We start from the raw sequence: 18,769 nt of genomic DNA, 5'->3' as shown, positions 1-18,769 counted from the left end.
CTACTTCTATAAACTCTTAAATGTATTAGGATAGAGATATTTTTTCTCTTAAGTGATATATATATATAAAATGACAAACTTAGCCTCCCTTGCTCTTTTACAAAAACATTTAAAATGGCTTTTCACATATTCCGAATGCGTCCTCTCTAAGAGGACGTTAAAATCATTTTCTTCTTTATGGGGAATTGTCCTCCAGACAGAAGCGATTGCTGGTCCTGTTAAATACAGTCTGACATGTAGATGCTTTTCCCAATGTGAAGCTATTTTTACCTTTCAGATACAGATGCATTAGTGCACAAACTCCTCAGGGTGCTTAGCAAGGAAGGAGAATATTTCCATTATGACTATGAGGCTGTGTGTGAGAACAAAGAGAAGAAAGCATCCGTGAGATCCGATAGGAGTTCCAAATGAATCAAGCTCATAAAAGGTCTTCGTGGATTAATTTTCACAGCAATATATGGTCAAGTTAATGTGAAGGAGAAAATAGGAGTCCTTCACTCCCATGTGAGGTGTTTTATCTCAGAATCACAATGAAGCCAACATTAGAAGGAAGATGAGACAACACATTGAATCTCCATTTTCTGCATATTCCGACTGCCGTGTCTCACAAAAAGCTTCAGGAATCACTTGTGCTATTATCTGGGTACAATAACATGCAATTTCATAACCGCACACGGGCATGAGTAAGAAAGTGGCAGTGTTAACAAAGAGGAGACAGATACAGCACGAGGTGTATAATTATCCCTTTGAGTACTTTGAGCTGCACAGTACACTGCACATTCACAAACGGTCTTAATTTTGTTGATGTTGATCTCTGCAGGTATTAGTGTTTTAAAGCTGAACTTCTTCATCTATGGAGAGGGAATTACTGTGGCACTGTTGTTTTTTTTCTTCTTCTCGCAGATAATACCTTTATACCAACCCTTTGAATGTCCTAAAGATGACTTACTACTAAGGAAACGACAACAGCTCGTCTCTTCTGCACTCAACGACACCACAATCTAGTTTCGGCCAACTGTAAATGGGTGAATACCACATTGGTTTGTCACTGTATGACAAACACTATGTTGGGATCCGTTATGCACCATACTGGGAGAGCAAAGCGTGTTTGAAAAGAACAGACACTGTGCAATGCTGTTGTCATTTCCAAATCCTATAATTGCACGATTTGGAATTAAACAAAGGTTTTTCTGGAACAATTCCGAGCAGTTTCTCTGAAACATGCACTGTATAGCATATACATATTACATCCGCCTGCTACTACGTAGCGTGGGTGTAATGTGTGAAGAAACTCAACCCAGCGGCTTCAATACAGGGCCTGACTGGTTTGAAGATTATGAAAATGATTTGAGTCATAGGCTATGGTCCTTCCATTGTGCAGATTGGCCTGGATCCGGACAAAGGGGCAGATCCAGGAATTTTTCATAATTCTCTTTAACACTGCAAGATATGGTGTTTTGATGGGGATCTTGATCGGGGGCATAATTAGTGGGCTGATATCTATGAGTGTGTGGAATTTGGTGCAGCTGAATTTAAGGGGATTGCTGGGCCTTGGCGGAGGTATGCACTCTACTCAGTGCCACTCTAGTTTTTATCTATTTAATCTACAACACAACGCCACATTCGACAAAGCAAAAGTATACCTTAATAAACATCTTCAAATGTCTTAAAATTTAAATACAGATGTGTCTTATGTAGATGCAATATCTCAACATGGATCCATCCAGTATCTTTGATCAGAACTTGGACCAAGTGAAGCCATCTTGTGTGCACATACTGGGAGAGCAAACAGTTTTGCAAGAAAGCTATGGTGAGAGGAGTTGAACAGGAAGTATTGCATATTAAATTGCACAAATTGCAGTGGGTGGTGGTTTGAAAGTGTTAAAGAGTTAAAAGACAAGATAAACAAGCTACACTCATGTTGTATCTATGCGTTTGTGGCCCGTGACTGCACGTACAAACCCAAACAAAAGACATTTTTATAAACTATGTGGAGCATGGTTACTCAGCATGATGTTAAAATTCTATCTGCACCGTCACTGTTGAAATATGCCTTGCATGTGAACAAAAGGCAACACTGTATATGGGCGCCTGAAGATAACTGCAGTTATGCAACCATTTTCTGTTTCATCATCCCATGTTTCATTTCTCTAGTGTTCTGTGGTGTCACTTGTGACGGCAACAGTCATGGAAAACATAGAGGTATCACTAATGGGTAGTTTGATGGGTTTAATTAATACAATGAGGTTTGGTAGAGTTGCGTGAAAGATTTGAGGTTTACAAATTAATTAAATGTCTAATTTTAATCACATCATTAGCCTGATGTATTAGAAACCGATATTAAACCTGCAAAAAGATAATTCAGAGCTTTGGTAGTGTGATGCTGTGCAGCCTCAGTAAAGTGTATGACCTCTATTTGCATTTTGATTGCCAATGTACTGCAGCAACGACACTTTGCATCGTTTTTTAAAATCCAAAATGTGGTTATACTGAAGGAAACTCCTATTTCTACATTTCATCCTAGACTGCTTCACATCAATGCCTGCCCTTTTTGTGTCCGTCAACATTTCACAGAACCAGAGCCAAGCAGAGAGAGACCAAAACAAACGGAGGGAAACTATGCGGGTCAGGTGACCTCTGCACAGTGTCAGATTAGTCCTTCAGTTATCAGGACACAGTAATCAGGAGGTTTGTTAGATTTGCTCACACTCGGCTTATATTCACAAATAGCTGCCACATTAACTTTCATGCTCATACAACCTATAATAACAAATTCACATTGTTTTTTACATGATAGGTAACACAAATTCCAAACGAACAAAACTGGATAAACTACAACAATATCATATTTGGCTTTAACATTCCGAGCAGTTAAAAATATACACAGCAAAAGCCCTTGAGTGCAGCATCTGCAGGAACTTTAAAGCCTCCAGTATTGTCTGCACTAGTTGAGATGGCATGCCTACATATTAAACAACCATACATCTAAGATATGAGAAAGGCAGAGACATAAGACAATTAAAGAATAAATTTCATGGACACAGTTTCAGGACATGTGTAGCGCCACATGTGCAGGACATGACTGGTGAGTGGCAGTCTACTGTAGGCTAAATTAGGCCATTAATGCATGACTGGAGCGATGCCACGCTGGTCATACTGCAGCTTCTCAACTGGATCTGATTTACAGTAGTGTCCACGTTTGTTTGGAGAGCACAGAAGAATAATATAATATGCCACAACAGTAACCAAAGAACAGCTTAAAGGATCTCTAACAGATTTAATGAAACTACACAATGAAAATATCAGAGAAGTAAAGAAAATGTTAAGAGTGGGGTCAATCTAATGCACAGTGTCATATGACCTCTGAGCAAATACACTATAGCCTGTAGGATAATTGAATCCCTGCGGATTCCAGAACTTAAATCCATGTGGGTGGATGCACAACGACTTATGTAAAGTAAGTCAGCAGGAAATAGTGATACGCAATATATTCAGCATTTTTCCCGGTTTCAGTTTTATTTATTTCCTGAGAAACAGGAGGCAGGTTAGAGAGTGGATTCCCGGGGTGGGTCTGTAGCTTTGGTCACAACGAGTCCTCGAAGACATCTGGCAGTTAATGTAAATAATTTAGAGTACAGTTTTGCTTCTTGTTTTGTATTCACTCGTTTGGCCTTGGAAGTCAACACAGTATCCAGTGTTCATTCAAAGATGGAAACCGCAAGTACAAGTCAGTCAACCAGGCTTCTATTCTTTGTCTGAGGATGAGCCAAACATGAGGGAAAGAACTCCTCGGAAAGAAATCAAACTCTTTAGGTGTCTGCTTCTATTTTAGACTTCATACTGTTGTACTACAGAACAGTAATCTGGCCCTTCAGCTAGTGCTGATGTACTCATATCACCTCTGCGAGTTACTGCGAAACCTGAGCATGTGTTACGGTTCCTGAGCAAGATCAATGACAGATGATCCGGCCAAGAGAGGTCGCAGAAATGTGCATGGAGAAAGTGTGAACAAGACTAGTAAGCCATATTGCCAGCATATTCCTATTTCTGTCTCCGCTAGTAGATTTCCACGAGTCGATGTTCATCTTCATGTCACCGGCTAGCCGATCCCGAATGGTCACGTAAGAGAACGTTCGCACTATTCCTCTTTTCATGCTGCTGGCAGCTACTTTTATATTAAAAAATGGTGTGGTGTGGACCGCCACAGAGGTCAAGGTGGATGGAAGAAGCACAAATGATGTGGGCTACTTTCTGGATAGTCAAAGCTTTATGTTATGTATCCAAACCAAGACCGAATACAGGAAAGGCTCATTTAGAAAGGTAGTAGTACACTGCTTTCAGACATGCACTAAAGTCTGGGCCTGCATTCGAGACGGCAAATGTCAGGAAAATTTTGCCAGGGAAATATCCTTGAACTTTTCCAGCCAGCCCCCCTGGTAAGTTTCCGTAAAATGCCTGAGTGAGCTCATGTAAGAATACACTCGTAAAATCTTGGGAAAATTCACGGCGAGCGAGATGCAATCCCTTGCCTGAATGTTCTGGAAATGTTCCTGCTGTTTTGAACATGTCTGACTCTGACAAGCTCCTCCAGCGTTTCTTCATATATGAAAGGCATGTCTGGAAACAGCTGTAAGTACTGGTTGTTCATTGTCAGCGTGGTGCCCACTTGCTGTGCTGCACGACTTCATGTCATTTTAAGAACTATAAATGACTATTGCTTGTGTTTTGCCTCCGACACAAGTAGCTTCAGCTGCGGTGGAAAAAGAAAAAACCACAAAGGGGCTGTTCTTGTCTGAGTCAGCAGTAAGCTGCTCTCCTGGAAGGAAATGACACATGCCATATCTGTGTGTCTGCATCGAGACATGGATGATATCTAAATGGTCTTGAGAGATTGCTTCAAGGCATTGGTGGAAAAGCAGCATTTGCCTGACGCAGACACATTCAGCGGGTCTAATGTTCAGTTATGAGTTCTACAATTTCATGATGTATGACATTTTGAATCCACAAGTAGTGTGCGAACATAAAAAACCTAATAAATTTAATAATGAATGCTTGAATACTGTCCCAACTTTTTGTACTCCTTTAAAAATTATGTATTCAATTTATGAAGAAGAAATAACATACATACTGTGGTATTCATCTTTTTCGTGATAAAAGAAAAATGAACTTGAAATTAGCTGGTCATTACAGGAACACAAAATCCCAGGATCCACATCTTCGGGACAAAAAGGTCAATGCAAACCCCTAACCTGCCAGAGGCAACAACTATGATACTGAAATAAAAAAAAAACATCACAAAATTATGTATTGATTTGCCGTCTGTTGGCAGCCAGGATGGAAACAGACTGTGTGGGAAAAACTTGTCAATCAATTGGCCAAAAGAGTGGACATGTATTGTACGCAGAGAAATTGATGAGCTATGAGCAACTATTTTGTGATATAAGCCCCAGTGACCATCATCACTCACACTTGTTATAAAATAGCAGGATGTAGTTGCAGCTATTCTGGTTCTAAAGAGGATGGTGATGAGTGAGTAAAAGTCAATGGTAACCCGATTGTTTACCAGGATTTTATATTTAAATGGCGAAAACATGAATGGGTGAATAAGAGCAAAGAGTATGGCTGCAACTAACGATTATTTTCATTTTTGAGTAATCTGTCTTTTTTCCTCAATTAAACAATTGGTTGTTTGGTCCATAAAATGGTGTAAAAATGACAACCGTGTTGCCAAAATTTCAAGATGATTTTTTTTTTCTTTTCTAAAAAAAAAAAAAGATACTTAAGATACTTTAAATTACTTAAACTGATTAATCCATTATCAAAATACTTGGCGATTAATTTAGATTACTAATCGAATAATTGTTGCCACTCTAGCCAAGAGGGTGGCTTAAAGGGGGAGGGTCTGCTGATTTTACACATCACAGTCTGTTTACAGGTCTTGGGAAGTAAAATTGTACATGTGATTTAAAAAAAAATTGTATGAAGCCCTTTGTGGCAAAATCTGATAAATTCAAGTGACGCAACATGGGTCGGCTTTAGCTACAGCCGAAGACTACAGGTTACAAAATGAAAAAAAGAAAATATATCTTGGGGTGTGGAGAAAGAAGTTAGTATAAGCAGTCTTCTGTCGCCTGCTCCTCATCTCTGCTTAAGGTCAACAGCTCCAGGCAACATTGGCGACTACTTGCATAACACACCCGAAACTCGAATCAGTATGTGGTCAAGTATTGTGGGTAAGTACTGTGGACATAAAAGAAAAATGTATATAAGACAAATAAGGATAAATGAAGTAATTGTTACTCAGTAGATTCATCAATCAATTGATCTTTAACAAAACCACAAAAAAAAGAAAAGATAAACATCTTTGATTTATGTGTGGAAACAAGTCATGGAAGTTAAATACACCAATATACACTTATTGACTGATACTGCGACGGTACTATATTTAGACTATTATCAATAAGCACACCACCCAAACATGAGGTTGGATCTAGTTAGAAATCATGGCTCAGCTCAAAATATCACCGTGACAGAATTATCAGTACAAAAATGAAGCAGTCTGTATTTGGAAAGTAAAACATTTCCCTGGCTTGCTCTCGAGGCTTCTGGCTGCCATGGCAACAACGTTGGTCTCCGAGTGACTCATCTTTTCAGTGTCTATCACACAACAGGAGCTATAAGCGCTCCAACCTCTCCACTGCAGGAGGGACGGAGCGTCGTTGCAGACTGCCATCTTTTAGGAGGTGAAACATGCCGACTGGAGACATTTGCTTTCTTAGTCATGTTACTCCGGGAACCAGGAATAGTGCTGATAAACGGAACATTCAGTCAAGCTAAAGTGGGCCAGGTAAACATGGACTTTCATTTCCAACCCACGTACAGATATTGATAATAAAAAGGGCTATTGAGACACACCTTAACATTCCTTGGCTTTTGGGCAAACGTGATTCATAGTGTTGGCTGAAAGCACAATACCACCATTATCTTATTTAGTTTTCATATTTACCCCTTAACATACATTGTACAAGAACAGACAGCTATGCATGTGCATGTCGCCACAGACTCGTGTGATGTTTATGTATAACGAGTGTGCTGCCATCAAAGAGGACAGATGGTGAATGACTAAATTTAAACATGCACAAATGTAGGCAGATGTAGGAATCTACCATTTATGAAAAACTACTTTTAAACATGAATGAAATGAATGCAATACGTATTACAATTTACCATTTGATATAGGTTTGTTGTCAATATGTGTGTGTGTGTGCCTATGTGTGATACCAACTCGTTTATGACAGATTTTTTCTTCTTCTAGCATTTGAGAAGTTGCATCATGTTAAAAAGTTCTCACTATACTTGAACGGGCAGGTTACTCTTTCTCCAGCTCTGCTTCTCCAAGCAACATGAACACTGCTGATAAGTTGTTGGGGCTTGTCTAGATTATAAGCCTGAGTACAGTCCAGTTATTAAATTTAATGACGCCAGTCTTCAATAAAAAAAGGCATATGAGTCATGATTAGGAATATGTCCTGCCAAAACATTCACGTTCATTTTACTGTACATGTATCTCATTCCATTACAGACATTATCAACAGTTCTGCCTCTATATGACATTATGTTTATGTACAATTAAGTGTAACACTGTAATAGTGTTAGAAGTTATATGGTCTCTCATATGCTGCAGATCCGTAGACAAAGTTTAAAACAAAACTCCCAATTCAATATTCCCAGTTCTCTGTTCTATGCTAGCTTAAGGTAAAAACCAATACAAGATGGTTGTTGCACACGTGAAAATAAACGCGTGAAAACATGTTTAAGTACACGCTGGAAATGTACGCATTGTTGTGAGCAGCTTACGGCAACACAACCGACGGTCTAGGCCGGTGCAGGCTTAGATTTGTCTTGTTACCACATTTTCTGATAGAAAAGAGAAGTGACGGACATATTTGAAAGTGATTAGCTTGTTTTACGTATGACACGCATTCCTTCCCCCTTTCCTTCTGGCGTCCTTGCTCGGGCCACACCCATTTTTTTCGAGCATGGCCTTCATTTGGATTCTTGCAAGTGTTTTGTGAAGCGGCAACAAAATCCTGTCCACATCCAGACAAATCAGCACCTGACAAATTACTCAAAACCATCTCTGTGGTAGTTCCTGCTTGAGAGGGTGTCTCCAGGATACACGCACACACACACACTGGCAAGGTGAAAACAACCCCACCCCCGCCGTCAAGGCTGGTAATAACTGAGGCATTTCTCCTTTCAGTCAGAGCAGCACTACACTCGACAGGTAGGGAGCAGTCTCCTTGATGAGGTCACATGCCATACTTCACCTGACCTCCACCCCACATGCCCACCTCCACCTACAACAGAGTTCTGCATCAACTGACAACAGACAGCAAGGTTTAATACTGGCCAAACATATTATTCCACCGTGTCTTGTTTCGCTTGATGCATTTTTTTTGTTTGTCGCTGTCTTGTATTCTAGACTGCAATTACAGCTTTGCTAACCCGTACCTCACTGCTAAAACTATTAAAAAATAAAGGCACACTAACTGGTGTTTAATTAAAAGTTATACTTTACTCGGCTGCAGCAATGTGATACTTCCTACCAGCTTCTTCTCCACCTGGACAAATGTTGTGGAATACTGCTGTAGCATAGTAAGGTAAACTTAAGCATCAGGTTTGGATAAAGCAGCTTGAAACCAGCATGTTCACATTCTTATATTCGCTGGAATGATCCGGATAAGTGTGTGTGGCCAATGAATGGGAATGAGTTAAGACAGCTTTATTTAGCTCGTCTTCATTGAGATGTTCCAGCAATTCTGCCCCTGGCACAGGACTGGAGTTACACTTCAGCGTGTTTGCACTGGAGATGGCTTGCAACATCACACAATATAAACTTGTCAAGCTGCGGAGGGGGAAGAAAAAAAATAAAACAAGATAACAGAGCCCTTCCTCCGCTTGCTCAACTGTTGTCTTCACTTTCAACAGTCTCTACCAGCATCAACACACAGGAAGAAAACACAAGCCGCTCCAATCTGACCGGCCAGCCACAGGGGTTGTGTTGTACACACTGTGTCTCTGTGGACGCCTTCTTTGTGGAGACACACCAACCAACACGGCTTGACACAGTGTGAGGCTCCAAAGGTGTGACACCACTTTCCCCATTCACTTGATTTGGAAAGTGCCCGCAATCTGATTTGAGTTAAGCGGGATTACACTTCTGCGTTAACCCACTCAATCTTCTGCATCACTCTCTGCCTCTGGATCGGTGTTGTTTTTCTGTGCAAATTGTCCAAATGGAATTTGCATCTAGTTGTGCAGCAGAATATAAAATGAGATGGACATATTTGAAGATGTTTTCACAACTAATGCTGGGCCCAGTCCAGTGTGTGCGTGTGTGTGTGTGTGTATGAGATTGTGTGTGTGTATGAGATTGTGTGTGTGTGTGTGTGTGTGCAAACTGCGTACACTCCCAGCGCGAACTGCTGTCACGTGTTGAACGTGAACTGTTGCTGATCTTGCGTAAAACACACAACACTACACAGGTAATGACAAAACACAGCCCCCCCCCCCACCCCACCGTACCTTTCAGCTGTGGCAGCGGGGAGAGCTCCACCGGGGCGCTCTGAGTGCGGTACTGCGAGGAGCCCTGGGACTTCCTCTGCCTCTGGGCCTTCCTCATGGACTTTCGCGTGAACCCGTCCACTTTCTCCGACGCAGAGATGGCCGACATCTTGACGCATACACCGAGGACGACGACGACGAGGAGGAGGAGGAGGACTTCAGGCGAGCAGTTGTATGTCCCTGGGTTGCAACTGGAAGGTTTCCTCTTCGTTTCACATCAGCGTGCACCAACAACGTGGAGGGAAAACGGCACGACTCGAAGCTCACCTCCGATCCAAGTGTCGAGTTATTCTGTATGATCCAACATGTTAGGTCGCTATTGGGTGTTCAGACTGTGTCCCGAGGCTGCATCTTCAGGGGGCTAACTTCTCTTCTGGAACGGGGGGGGGGGGGGGGGGGGGGCGCGATCCTCAAAACACCAACCGAAAAGCCCAACAACTCATGACATGGCCCGCAGTGCAACACGAGACGAATATCGCTAAAAGTTTCTGAATGTCTGATTATTCCCGACGCGTCGTTGTGTTCGCAGACGGTCCACCTGTTGCGAAGCGTACGAGGCGCATTGTCGTGAAAGTTACCGGGTGAAGTGAAGCACTTGACAACGGGCGAACCAATGTGCTGCTAGGCTGCAAGCTAACCTAGCCTGCGAGCTAACCTAGCCTAGCCTAGCTTAGCTTAGCTTGGCGTGCTAAAAAAAAGATTAGCCGACGTTAATGTTAGCCGCCGCAGCAGTTCGCACCGCTGGTCGAGGGGGAGAAAGTCACGAAGGAAAATAGCCCCATGGATTTCGTGCAGTTCTTAAATAAGAAAAACCTTCAAGCTGTGGTTTTATAATCCCGGACCAGACTTCCGCTGGGTGTTTTTTTCAGAAGAACTATCCGCGAGATGGATGAAGTTCTCTTTCCACTCAACGACTGAGCGTCATTTAACGATGAAAAACAGAAGTTAGCCGTGTCCTCAAACGACTGGCGCCGTCTCTGTCGCCGGTGCAACAACCTCTAAAACGGGCCGGCTACTTTATAAAAAAAACCAAAACAGCACATTAATGGACGTCGTGCCGAGTGGAGCCGCCGTACAACACTCCCTGCCCCGCCGCTCCGTTCGCCGTCTGCCTGCCTGACTCGACTGTTTGGTTCGACGACAGGAGCCAGACGGGCGCACGTCACTGACTGACAGCTCGCAGCGGCCAATCGCAGGCGAGAGAATTAAAAAAGCTGGAAACTTTTTAAGCCAATCGCAGGGTGGGTAGAGAAAGCGGGCGGGGGGGGTCGCAACACGTGATGGTGTGAAAACAAATGCGTGACGTCGGGCGGTTGGATGAGGAGTGGCAGCAGGAGTCGGTTATTTCATAATCGATAAATCTGTCGATTATTTTCTCGATTAATCGATTAGTTGTTTGGTCCACGAAATATCATCAAATGGTGAAAAATGTCGATGGTGTTTCCAAAAACCACCAAGATGATGTCTTGTTTTGTCCACATACCAGAGATATTCAGATTACTGTCACAGAGGAGCAAAGCAACCACAGCATATTCACATTTAAAAAGCTGAAAATCAGAATTTTAACTCTTTTTTTTGGACATTAAAACTACCTGAACCGATTAATCGATGATCAAAATAGTTGGCGATTAATTTAGTAATTTATTACTAAACGATTAACTGTTGCAGTTCTACAGCAGCCCCCCCCCCCAATTTTTTTTGCAGCAGTCTGCAGCAGTTAAACATGTTTTTACCACAGATCAGTAAACTACTGCCTCTCCAGAGTATTTTCCCTGCATCTGTGACACATTCAGACCAATATTAATATAATGTAGAGATCTATGTTTTATCTAACCTAGGTTAGGAAGGATGGGGGGAAAAAAAAATTCTAGGGCACAAATTTTAACTTTGCAAAGTATTAAAAAAATTCAGAGAGGTTGTTAGACGTTTAACAGGACAGAAAGGCAGAAAAAAAAATCTTAATTGACCTGCAGACGTTAATCTAATAATTTCATTTGCTATTCGAATTACAGAATAATTTTGACTGCAGATCAAAGTATTCAAATAAAACTGAGCAATATCAACGTGTAACTTGTGAAGGGGGATCAAAAGCAGACGCAGCTTTGTTTTACAGCTTGGACACAAGCTATTTTTATTTATTTATTTATCTTTTAGTTGGGAACAACTGCAGTACATAATTAAGATCATGACAACGCTGTCATTTGTGTCATCCGCAAGCATCGTTCATTACACATCACAAAGATGAAGAGATACAACCAATCACATGAAATCTGATTTCAATTTAATAAAGGTCAGACCACAGCAAGTTTGTGTTAATTAAATACAAACAAACCAAGCGTAACAACCATTGGTTATTTTGTACATATAAACAGCTTGAGCGTTTGCTCAGGGAAATCACAATCAGCGGATATTTATACGCATAACACTGGCAGTAAAAGGCCAAACCCCATTCATGCAAAAAAAACAACAATAAGAAGTGAAGATATAAATGGCATGCGATGCTGTGACCAGCTTACAGTTTCAATCTTGGTTAAGTTCATAAAAAGGGCTCAAAACTGTGCAGCAAATATATATTATATTTTTTTAAGCAGGAGTTAAAATATCCACAACTGTGGACATATACTTTTCTCTGTACTTGAGGATTAATACCTTGTTAACCTCCTGAACGACTTTAGGAAACATGGGGTCTTGTATTCTCTGTTAAATTAGTCAGGTTTTAGTAAAGTGAAAGATTTACTCGGCAAAAGGCAACCTGATTTCCAAATCAGTAATCCAGCACAGCACCGGAAAATTGTGTAGGAGGCACATGCAAATACGTACGACCCAATTTAAAAAACAAACAAAAAAAACAGCCTCTCTGGATGTGAAAACTGCAGAATTAAATATTCAGTCTCAGTCAGGTTCATGTAGTTATGTAACCTGGACATAAACATGTCTAAATAAAAACATTGCATTTAAACAGAAGCCCGGAACATCCAATTTGCTCATGGTGGTCACTCCAGAGTGGGTCGCGTGAAATATGTCGAGATTTTCTTCATGGTTTGCGGTGAGCGGATTGTCTGAAAAACAAAAAAAAACATGAAACATGTCAACTGCATTCTCCATCTTCGTTGCTATAAAAAAAAAAACGCATGCCAACATTATCACCAATAAAGACGGGACCGTCAACAATGATTACTAAAGCCTGTGTAATTCTTTTGTAATTAACTTATTTGGAATTTGGTGACTTTCAAGCTTGAAATTCTAGACTGGCAACATTCCAAGAAACTGAAAGTGGAAGGAAGGCGTGAACTGAATTCTCTCTCACTTGAGCTGCTTTCAGACACACATTGTAGTCCAGACATTTTTCCAGAGGAACTGAATGCGAGAACGCAAATGTTGCTTCGCACTTTTTCTGGAACTTTTCCTGGCAACCTCCTCGTAAATTTGAAACTTTTATGTAGGAGGTCAAGACGGACATTTTGACCTGGAAATCCGTTACTTACCGGTGAAGCTGGTGTTTTCCCTTCCTGTTTCTTCGAGGCACTGGGACTTCTGGGAGTGATCGGGCTTCCGTGGCCTTTCTTCATCTTTTGGCCCAACACCGACAGCCAGTCCGTTCTTCCAGGAGACAAATTCTCCTTACCGCTCAGTCTAGAGGAGGCTAACTTGTCCTCTGTGTGACAGTCTGTTTGCACCATGCTCTCCTGAACAGGGCAGCAGAGACCAGAGAGGGTCCGGACTCTCTTGGCCGCGGGGTAAAGTTCGGCGACGCAGTCACATTGTTCTGTACCCTCGCAGCCTGAAGACGCACCGGTCTCCAGCCTGCGTTTGGCCCGTCGCTCGGTGGGAGAGTTGCTACTCGCCGGACTCTGGGGACACGGGCTCAGCACCCTGCGGAGAGGAGGGGTGACCTGGCCAGGAGACCCGCGGCTGGGCGATAACCACTGTTTGATGGAGGATGGCGTTCTCTGGCGAACGGCAGCAGCCTTCGCCTCCTGCGACGGGACGGGTGAAACTGTGCTGGAGGGCAGTGGCAGGGCGGCACCGCTGGGTGCACAAGCAGCGAGCTGGGGCGAGGCCAGGCCTCGAAGACTCTCCGTCCTCTGGGCCTTGGCAGGAGTTACCTCAGCTCCGATTAAAGGCCCTTGACAAAAGCAGACATCTTTGTTATTAACAGTGTAAAAGCACAGAAAAGGAATGAAAGACACCAGACAAGTTGCTGTCAAGTTAAACACAACATGCGTATGATGACATGGTAGTATGATGACAACAGTATTTCATGTCAGTTTTTTAACGAGGATTGAAGGATAGTTGAAATGCTCACTTGTGGGAGATTTAGGATGTGCCCGGCCCACAAGGTTGACATCCCCCACTGCAGACCGTGCTCCATCCATTTCCCGGTGAAGCCTCCAGATCCGGACGGTGTGGTCATCTGAGCAGGAAGCGATCTGCCAACAGAGCAGTGGGGATTACACAGAGACTAAATCCAGTTTCCTGGCTTAGTAAAACTACTCAGGTTTACAGCAGGGAAACAAAACAAAAATGTCTGAGAAACATTTGTAGGTTTTGCCCAAATGAAACAGGATAAAACTCATGACACTAACATAGCTGGTTATGACTTATTAGGGTTTGGTGTCCTACCTTAGAGAAATCTGTTGGGCACCATGCAACAGATGTCACTTCCTCATTGTGGCCTTGAAGCGTCATGGGAGGATGTTGAGGATCAGAGATCTAAAAAAAAAAAAAATTGATTAAAAACCTTGAACACTGCAAACACAAGACCAAACAATGTTCACAAAAAATAAAATGACGATCTCACCTTCCAGATGTACGTGTGATTGTCGCTTGAGCCACTGGCCAAGAACTGGTCGTCTGGGCTTATAGTGGACTTGATATAGAATGAGGAGTTCTGGTGGCCACTGAACGTTGCCACTGTGGAGGAAATACAAGCAAAAACTATCTTAAAAAACAGAACAATAAAGAGTAAGGGAAACAAACAGCACAAGCCTAAAGGAGAGGAACCAGAGGAAGCCAACTTTCCCTCACTCTCAGGGACTGAGGTCTTTTTACCTCTGCCAGGGAGATTAGGTTTTGCTGTCTGTTTGTTTGTCAGCAGGATTACGCAAAAAAACACTGAATGGATTTCCGCGAAACTGGGATGGACAGGATGTGACACGGGGCAAGAAAGAACCCATCAAATTTTGGCGTGGATCCAGATAGAACTGTACACTTGTCGTGTGAACAACGCGCACACTGAAAGTTATATCTACTGAGTGTATGCTGAATCCTGCCAGCCTGCAGAGGACAGTAAAAACTGTGTGCATGTTGTAACGGGGTCACCGACATGGGCAGGATTTCTTTCAGTGCGGTCAAAGTCGTTGTGAGAGGGAAAACGAGAGAGAGATTGGGTGACAGCGGGGTAAAAGTGAGCTGCACACAGCTCTACAATGAAGCAATGGTGCAAAACACTAAATTAGAGACCTTTTATTTCAAAGCTCTGAATTAAAAGGTATTAGGATAGACACGCTGCATCTCGACATTTTCTCTGAATCAAACAGATACTGCTCCTGTTGCTCATGGTGGTTAAACCAATGGAAATTAAGTGTTGCAGCCCCATCTAGTGATATGCAATGGTAACATATTGGTGATAAACAGGAAGAGGACTATTTTGGCGCAGGTTGAACAACATGTATATGATGGAGAGGAGCCCTTGTTTACCTGGAGCCGTCTTTACTCCGCTGACATTGAACATGTAGATATTATCATCGGTGCAGTTGCACATGACATTGGATCTCGTGGAGTCCAGAACAAGCCCGGAATAACCTGCAACACACGCAAAAAACAGTATTCAGCTTATTTTTCATGATTTACATGCAGCTCCGTGTAAAGTCGATGCCAAGTGAAGCAAAAAACTGACCCAGTCGCATGCGCATGCAAGAGCCCGGGTACAGGAACGACTGCAGGGGAACGGGATCCTGACGGTGAGCAGTGTAGTTCTTCCTCAGATCCCATAACTTGATAACTCTGGTTTGGAGAATCAGAATGAATAAATTTATAAACACGATAGTCATTTTATAATGACATAATGACGTTGATAACATGCAACAGTGATTTCTTACCCGTCAACAGCCCCAGAGGAGATGAGGGTGTGTTGATCCCGAAACAAAACCACTGTGACACTCTGCTGGGTGTCCTGCGAGAAAAAACAAACAAACAAAAAGATTGAAGGTCGGGCTAGTCTCTATTACACTTTATATTTCAATAAACAGGGGGAGTTATGAAGGAGACTCACCACACTGGGAGCCATGCCGCGTGTGCTGCTCCGTCGCTTCTTGGTTTTAGACGGGGGGTGTGTCTCCGCTTTGTTGTGAGCGCCACTGATCTGTTTCACTTGTCTGTAGAAACCATCTGAGGGGGAGATCAAACATAATTCATGAATGACCACCTTTTTTTCCCCCATTAAGTCTATTATCTTCTGCCATTTCACACACAAAAAAAGAAGATCAGGTGGTCAAAATTGACATAATCACTGAAAATCAAAAGGAAATTGAACCAAATCATTACCTTTTTTGCTGCACCTGGTGTCCCAGACCATAATATTTCCATCTCTGGCTCCGGTGCAGAACACAGCTGTTGAAACAAGGACAACAAAAGCCCCATTAATATTAAAATGAAACACAGTTTCTCAAAATCCAATATGCTGGATGATATAATCTAGACACAATTTTAAAAAACTGAGTTTCCCTGTGAATTTTAAGAGACTACAGGGAGCATTCATTTCCCCTGTCAATGCATTTGGTCAGATGTATAATATACCTTTGTCCTGAGGCGTGAAGGCTACAGACTTAAGGCTGCAGAGGTGGCCCTTGAAGCTGCCCAGCATGTCTCCTGTCTTCACATCCCACAGCCGGGCCATCTGATCACCTGCAGCAGTCACCTGACGAAGGGTGCAGGAAAAGAGTTTACAACGTGCAGAAAGAAATTTTAAAAAAACTACAGAAAAGAAAAAGAATTTTAAAAAAACATGGAATTCATTAACACTTACCAACTGAGGCTCCCCCGGCACCCAGGCAATGTCGAAGACAGCATTCTCATGAGCCAGCCATTCTGCAAAGTCCCCCATAACATTAACCACTGATATATTCCTGATGATAGACGTAACAGTTGTGAGCAAAGAAGGCTCTCCACATACCTTTAAGAAGCGCCTTTTCTCTGCTCTCCGTGTTGTAGATCCTCACGATGCCTTCTTCGTTAGCCGCTGCAAGGACATTGCGCAGATTCCCGGCTAAACAGAGACGAGAGAAGAGCCAGTCAGATAAAATGACAACAGCCACTGATGGGATCTCATCTGACAGTAAAAAAATGCAGATGTGTTACCGGAGGCGAAGGCAAGTCCAAACGGTGGCACGGAGTCCCCCAGGTTCCCGTAGGAGATGTGCTCATCGTGTCGCACGCACTGGAAGCCGTCCAGCAGAGAGCTCAGAGGATACCTGGGCCGAGGATCCGCAGGGAGCGCTGGACAGAAACACTCACGTGGTCAGATGTTGTACTTTTTGGATATTAGGACTCAACTAAATTATTTCAGTTGTGTTAGAGCGAAATAACATCTATACTGCTGCATCAGTAGTTTCTTGTTTCTTTGCAAGATCTTATTATAACTTTGTGTTCTGCAGATAAGGAGATTCACATTCCTTGTTTCCTTGTGCATAGAAGTTCTACTGATCAAATGGGGTTTTCTGAATCAATGCCATATAGTTCCCTTTTACTATTAATAATAATAATAATAATAATAAAATGTTTTCATATAGCACCTTTCAAAGCAGTAACAAGAACCTTTACATGTTAAATCTAAAATAATTAAAGGCAAACAAGAGGAAACCTGAAGATAAGACATTCGTCAAACTTTAAGGTATAGGAGTAAAAATGTTGTGGGTTTTTTTACGGTATCAGGTTTAATCGATTAGTGGTTGGAGAGGAAATTTATCAGCGACCATTTTAACAACCACTATACTCATTTTTAACCAAAAGGGGGAAACCTTGCCTGGTAGCAGGTTCCTCAAATCTCTCTGTCAGAGCCAGTAGAACTGAATATGCCACATTGAACTTTGGGGGGAAAAAAATTCACAATTTGCTGATCATTTGAGGGCAAAATTATGACGAGATAATAATCACCACCTGAACTGATAATGACTAGAAATGTTAGTTTACGTCCCAACTTGCACAAGAAACCTCTGGAGCTGGAGTGTCACGGAGGACCTACGGATGTTTTGGTTATAAGATTAAGTCTTATATAAACTAATTAATATACATAATACAAAATCAAAACGTCAGAGATGTAGTTTAATAAGGACATGCAGTAGAATGGTATTGGCCTCTGTAAGGTTCGCTTGTGCAAAACATCCACAACGTTTTTTCTCTCAAATTTAAGACTTTTGACATATTTACTGCTAAAGCAGTCAAACCTGAGTTCTGTCGTGCTTTGAGTGAAGTAGATGCAAACGTTAGAGCAGAACGGTTTACGTTGAATGTCTAGCTCCATGTTTAGCTACAGTAGCTACACGTCGCCCTTTAGCTGTGTAGGAAGCACAAAGTCAAATATCCTCACACACACACACTGATCGTCTCACCATTCTGCCTCCGTTTGCCCACTCCTCGGTCGACAATAGAGCGGAAAAGCATCCCGACACTCCAGCACAAGGCGATCTGAAGTAAGATTTAACAACACGGGCGAGTTATTAGCCGGTGCTCCTCTTTTTTTCCGCGTCGCTGCTGCAGCCGCTTGTGTTTCCCGCGAACAGTTCCTCTGAACACAGGGACCGAATCCCCCGCTAAACCCGCGTCCCTCTCTGCCATTGGTTGGAAACAGCAACTTCCTGTCGAGCAGCGCCTTCACTTCCGCTTCCCTTTGTGTGTCACTGCTTTGTTAAGCTTGCAGTGATAACTAACGAATAATCCAGTCTGTCAAAATAAAATAGCCTCTCAATGTATTGGTGCTTTTTTAATAGTAGACTATGTATTTATCTTTGTCTTGTCTGTAAAGTGCTACACAAGTGCTAACCCCCACTATTATGATCTTTGTTTTGTATGGCCAAAATGCAGATGGCGCAGAAAATGTCCGACACATAAGCAGTGATATAAGAAGTATCCAGATCATTAAATA

General features: G+C 42.3%; 2 protein-coding genes across 2 annotated transcripts in view; both read right to left on the bottom strand.

Annotated features, from left to right (window-relative positions):
- Positions 1–10,757, bottom strand: part of ppp2r5a (protein phosphatase 2, regulatory subunit B', alpha isoform) — a 31,880-nt gene extending 21,123 nt beyond the window's left edge. Inside the window, exon 1 of the mRNA XM_035617428.2 lies at positions 9,589–10,757. Coding sequence (XP_035473321.2) covers positions 9,589–9,736 — 148 coding nt within the window. The 5' untranslated portion in view covers positions 9,737–10,757. The remainder of the gene's footprint in view (positions 1–9,588) is intronic.
- Positions 10,758–11,886: 1,129 nt separating this feature from the next.
- On the bottom strand, positions 11,887–18,448 carry dtl (denticleless E3 ubiquitin protein ligase homolog (Drosophila)). The gene is made up of 15 exons (XM_035618368.2): positions 18,237–18,448; positions 16,987–17,124; positions 16,802–16,894; positions 16,655–16,716; positions 16,426–16,546; positions 16,174–16,239; positions 15,902–16,017; positions 15,729–15,802; positions 15,527–15,633; positions 15,328–15,432; positions 14,429–14,541; positions 14,251–14,340; positions 13,934–14,057; positions 13,113–13,753; positions 11,887–12,686 (listed from the first exon to the last, which is right to left on the bottom strand). Exons 1-15 carry the CDS (start codon positions 18,286–18,288, stop codon positions 12,621–12,623), a joined length of 1,968 nt encoding a protein of 655 aa, XP_035474261.2. The 5' UTR covers positions 18,289–18,448; the 3' UTR covers positions 11,887–12,620.
- Between the last annotated feature and the right edge of the window lie 321 nt (positions 18,449–18,769).

The sequence above is a fragment of the Scophthalmus maximus genome, chromosome 18 (assembly GCF_022379125.1).
Source record: "Scophthalmus maximus strain ysfricsl-2021 chromosome 18, ASM2237912v1, whole genome shotgun sequence".
NCBI lineage: Eukaryota > Metazoa > Chordata > Actinopteri > Pleuronectiformes > Scophthalmidae > Scophthalmus > Scophthalmus maximus.
The sequence above is the reverse complement of the archived record's forward strand: the minus strand, read 5'-3'. Positions and strand labels throughout refer to the sequence as shown.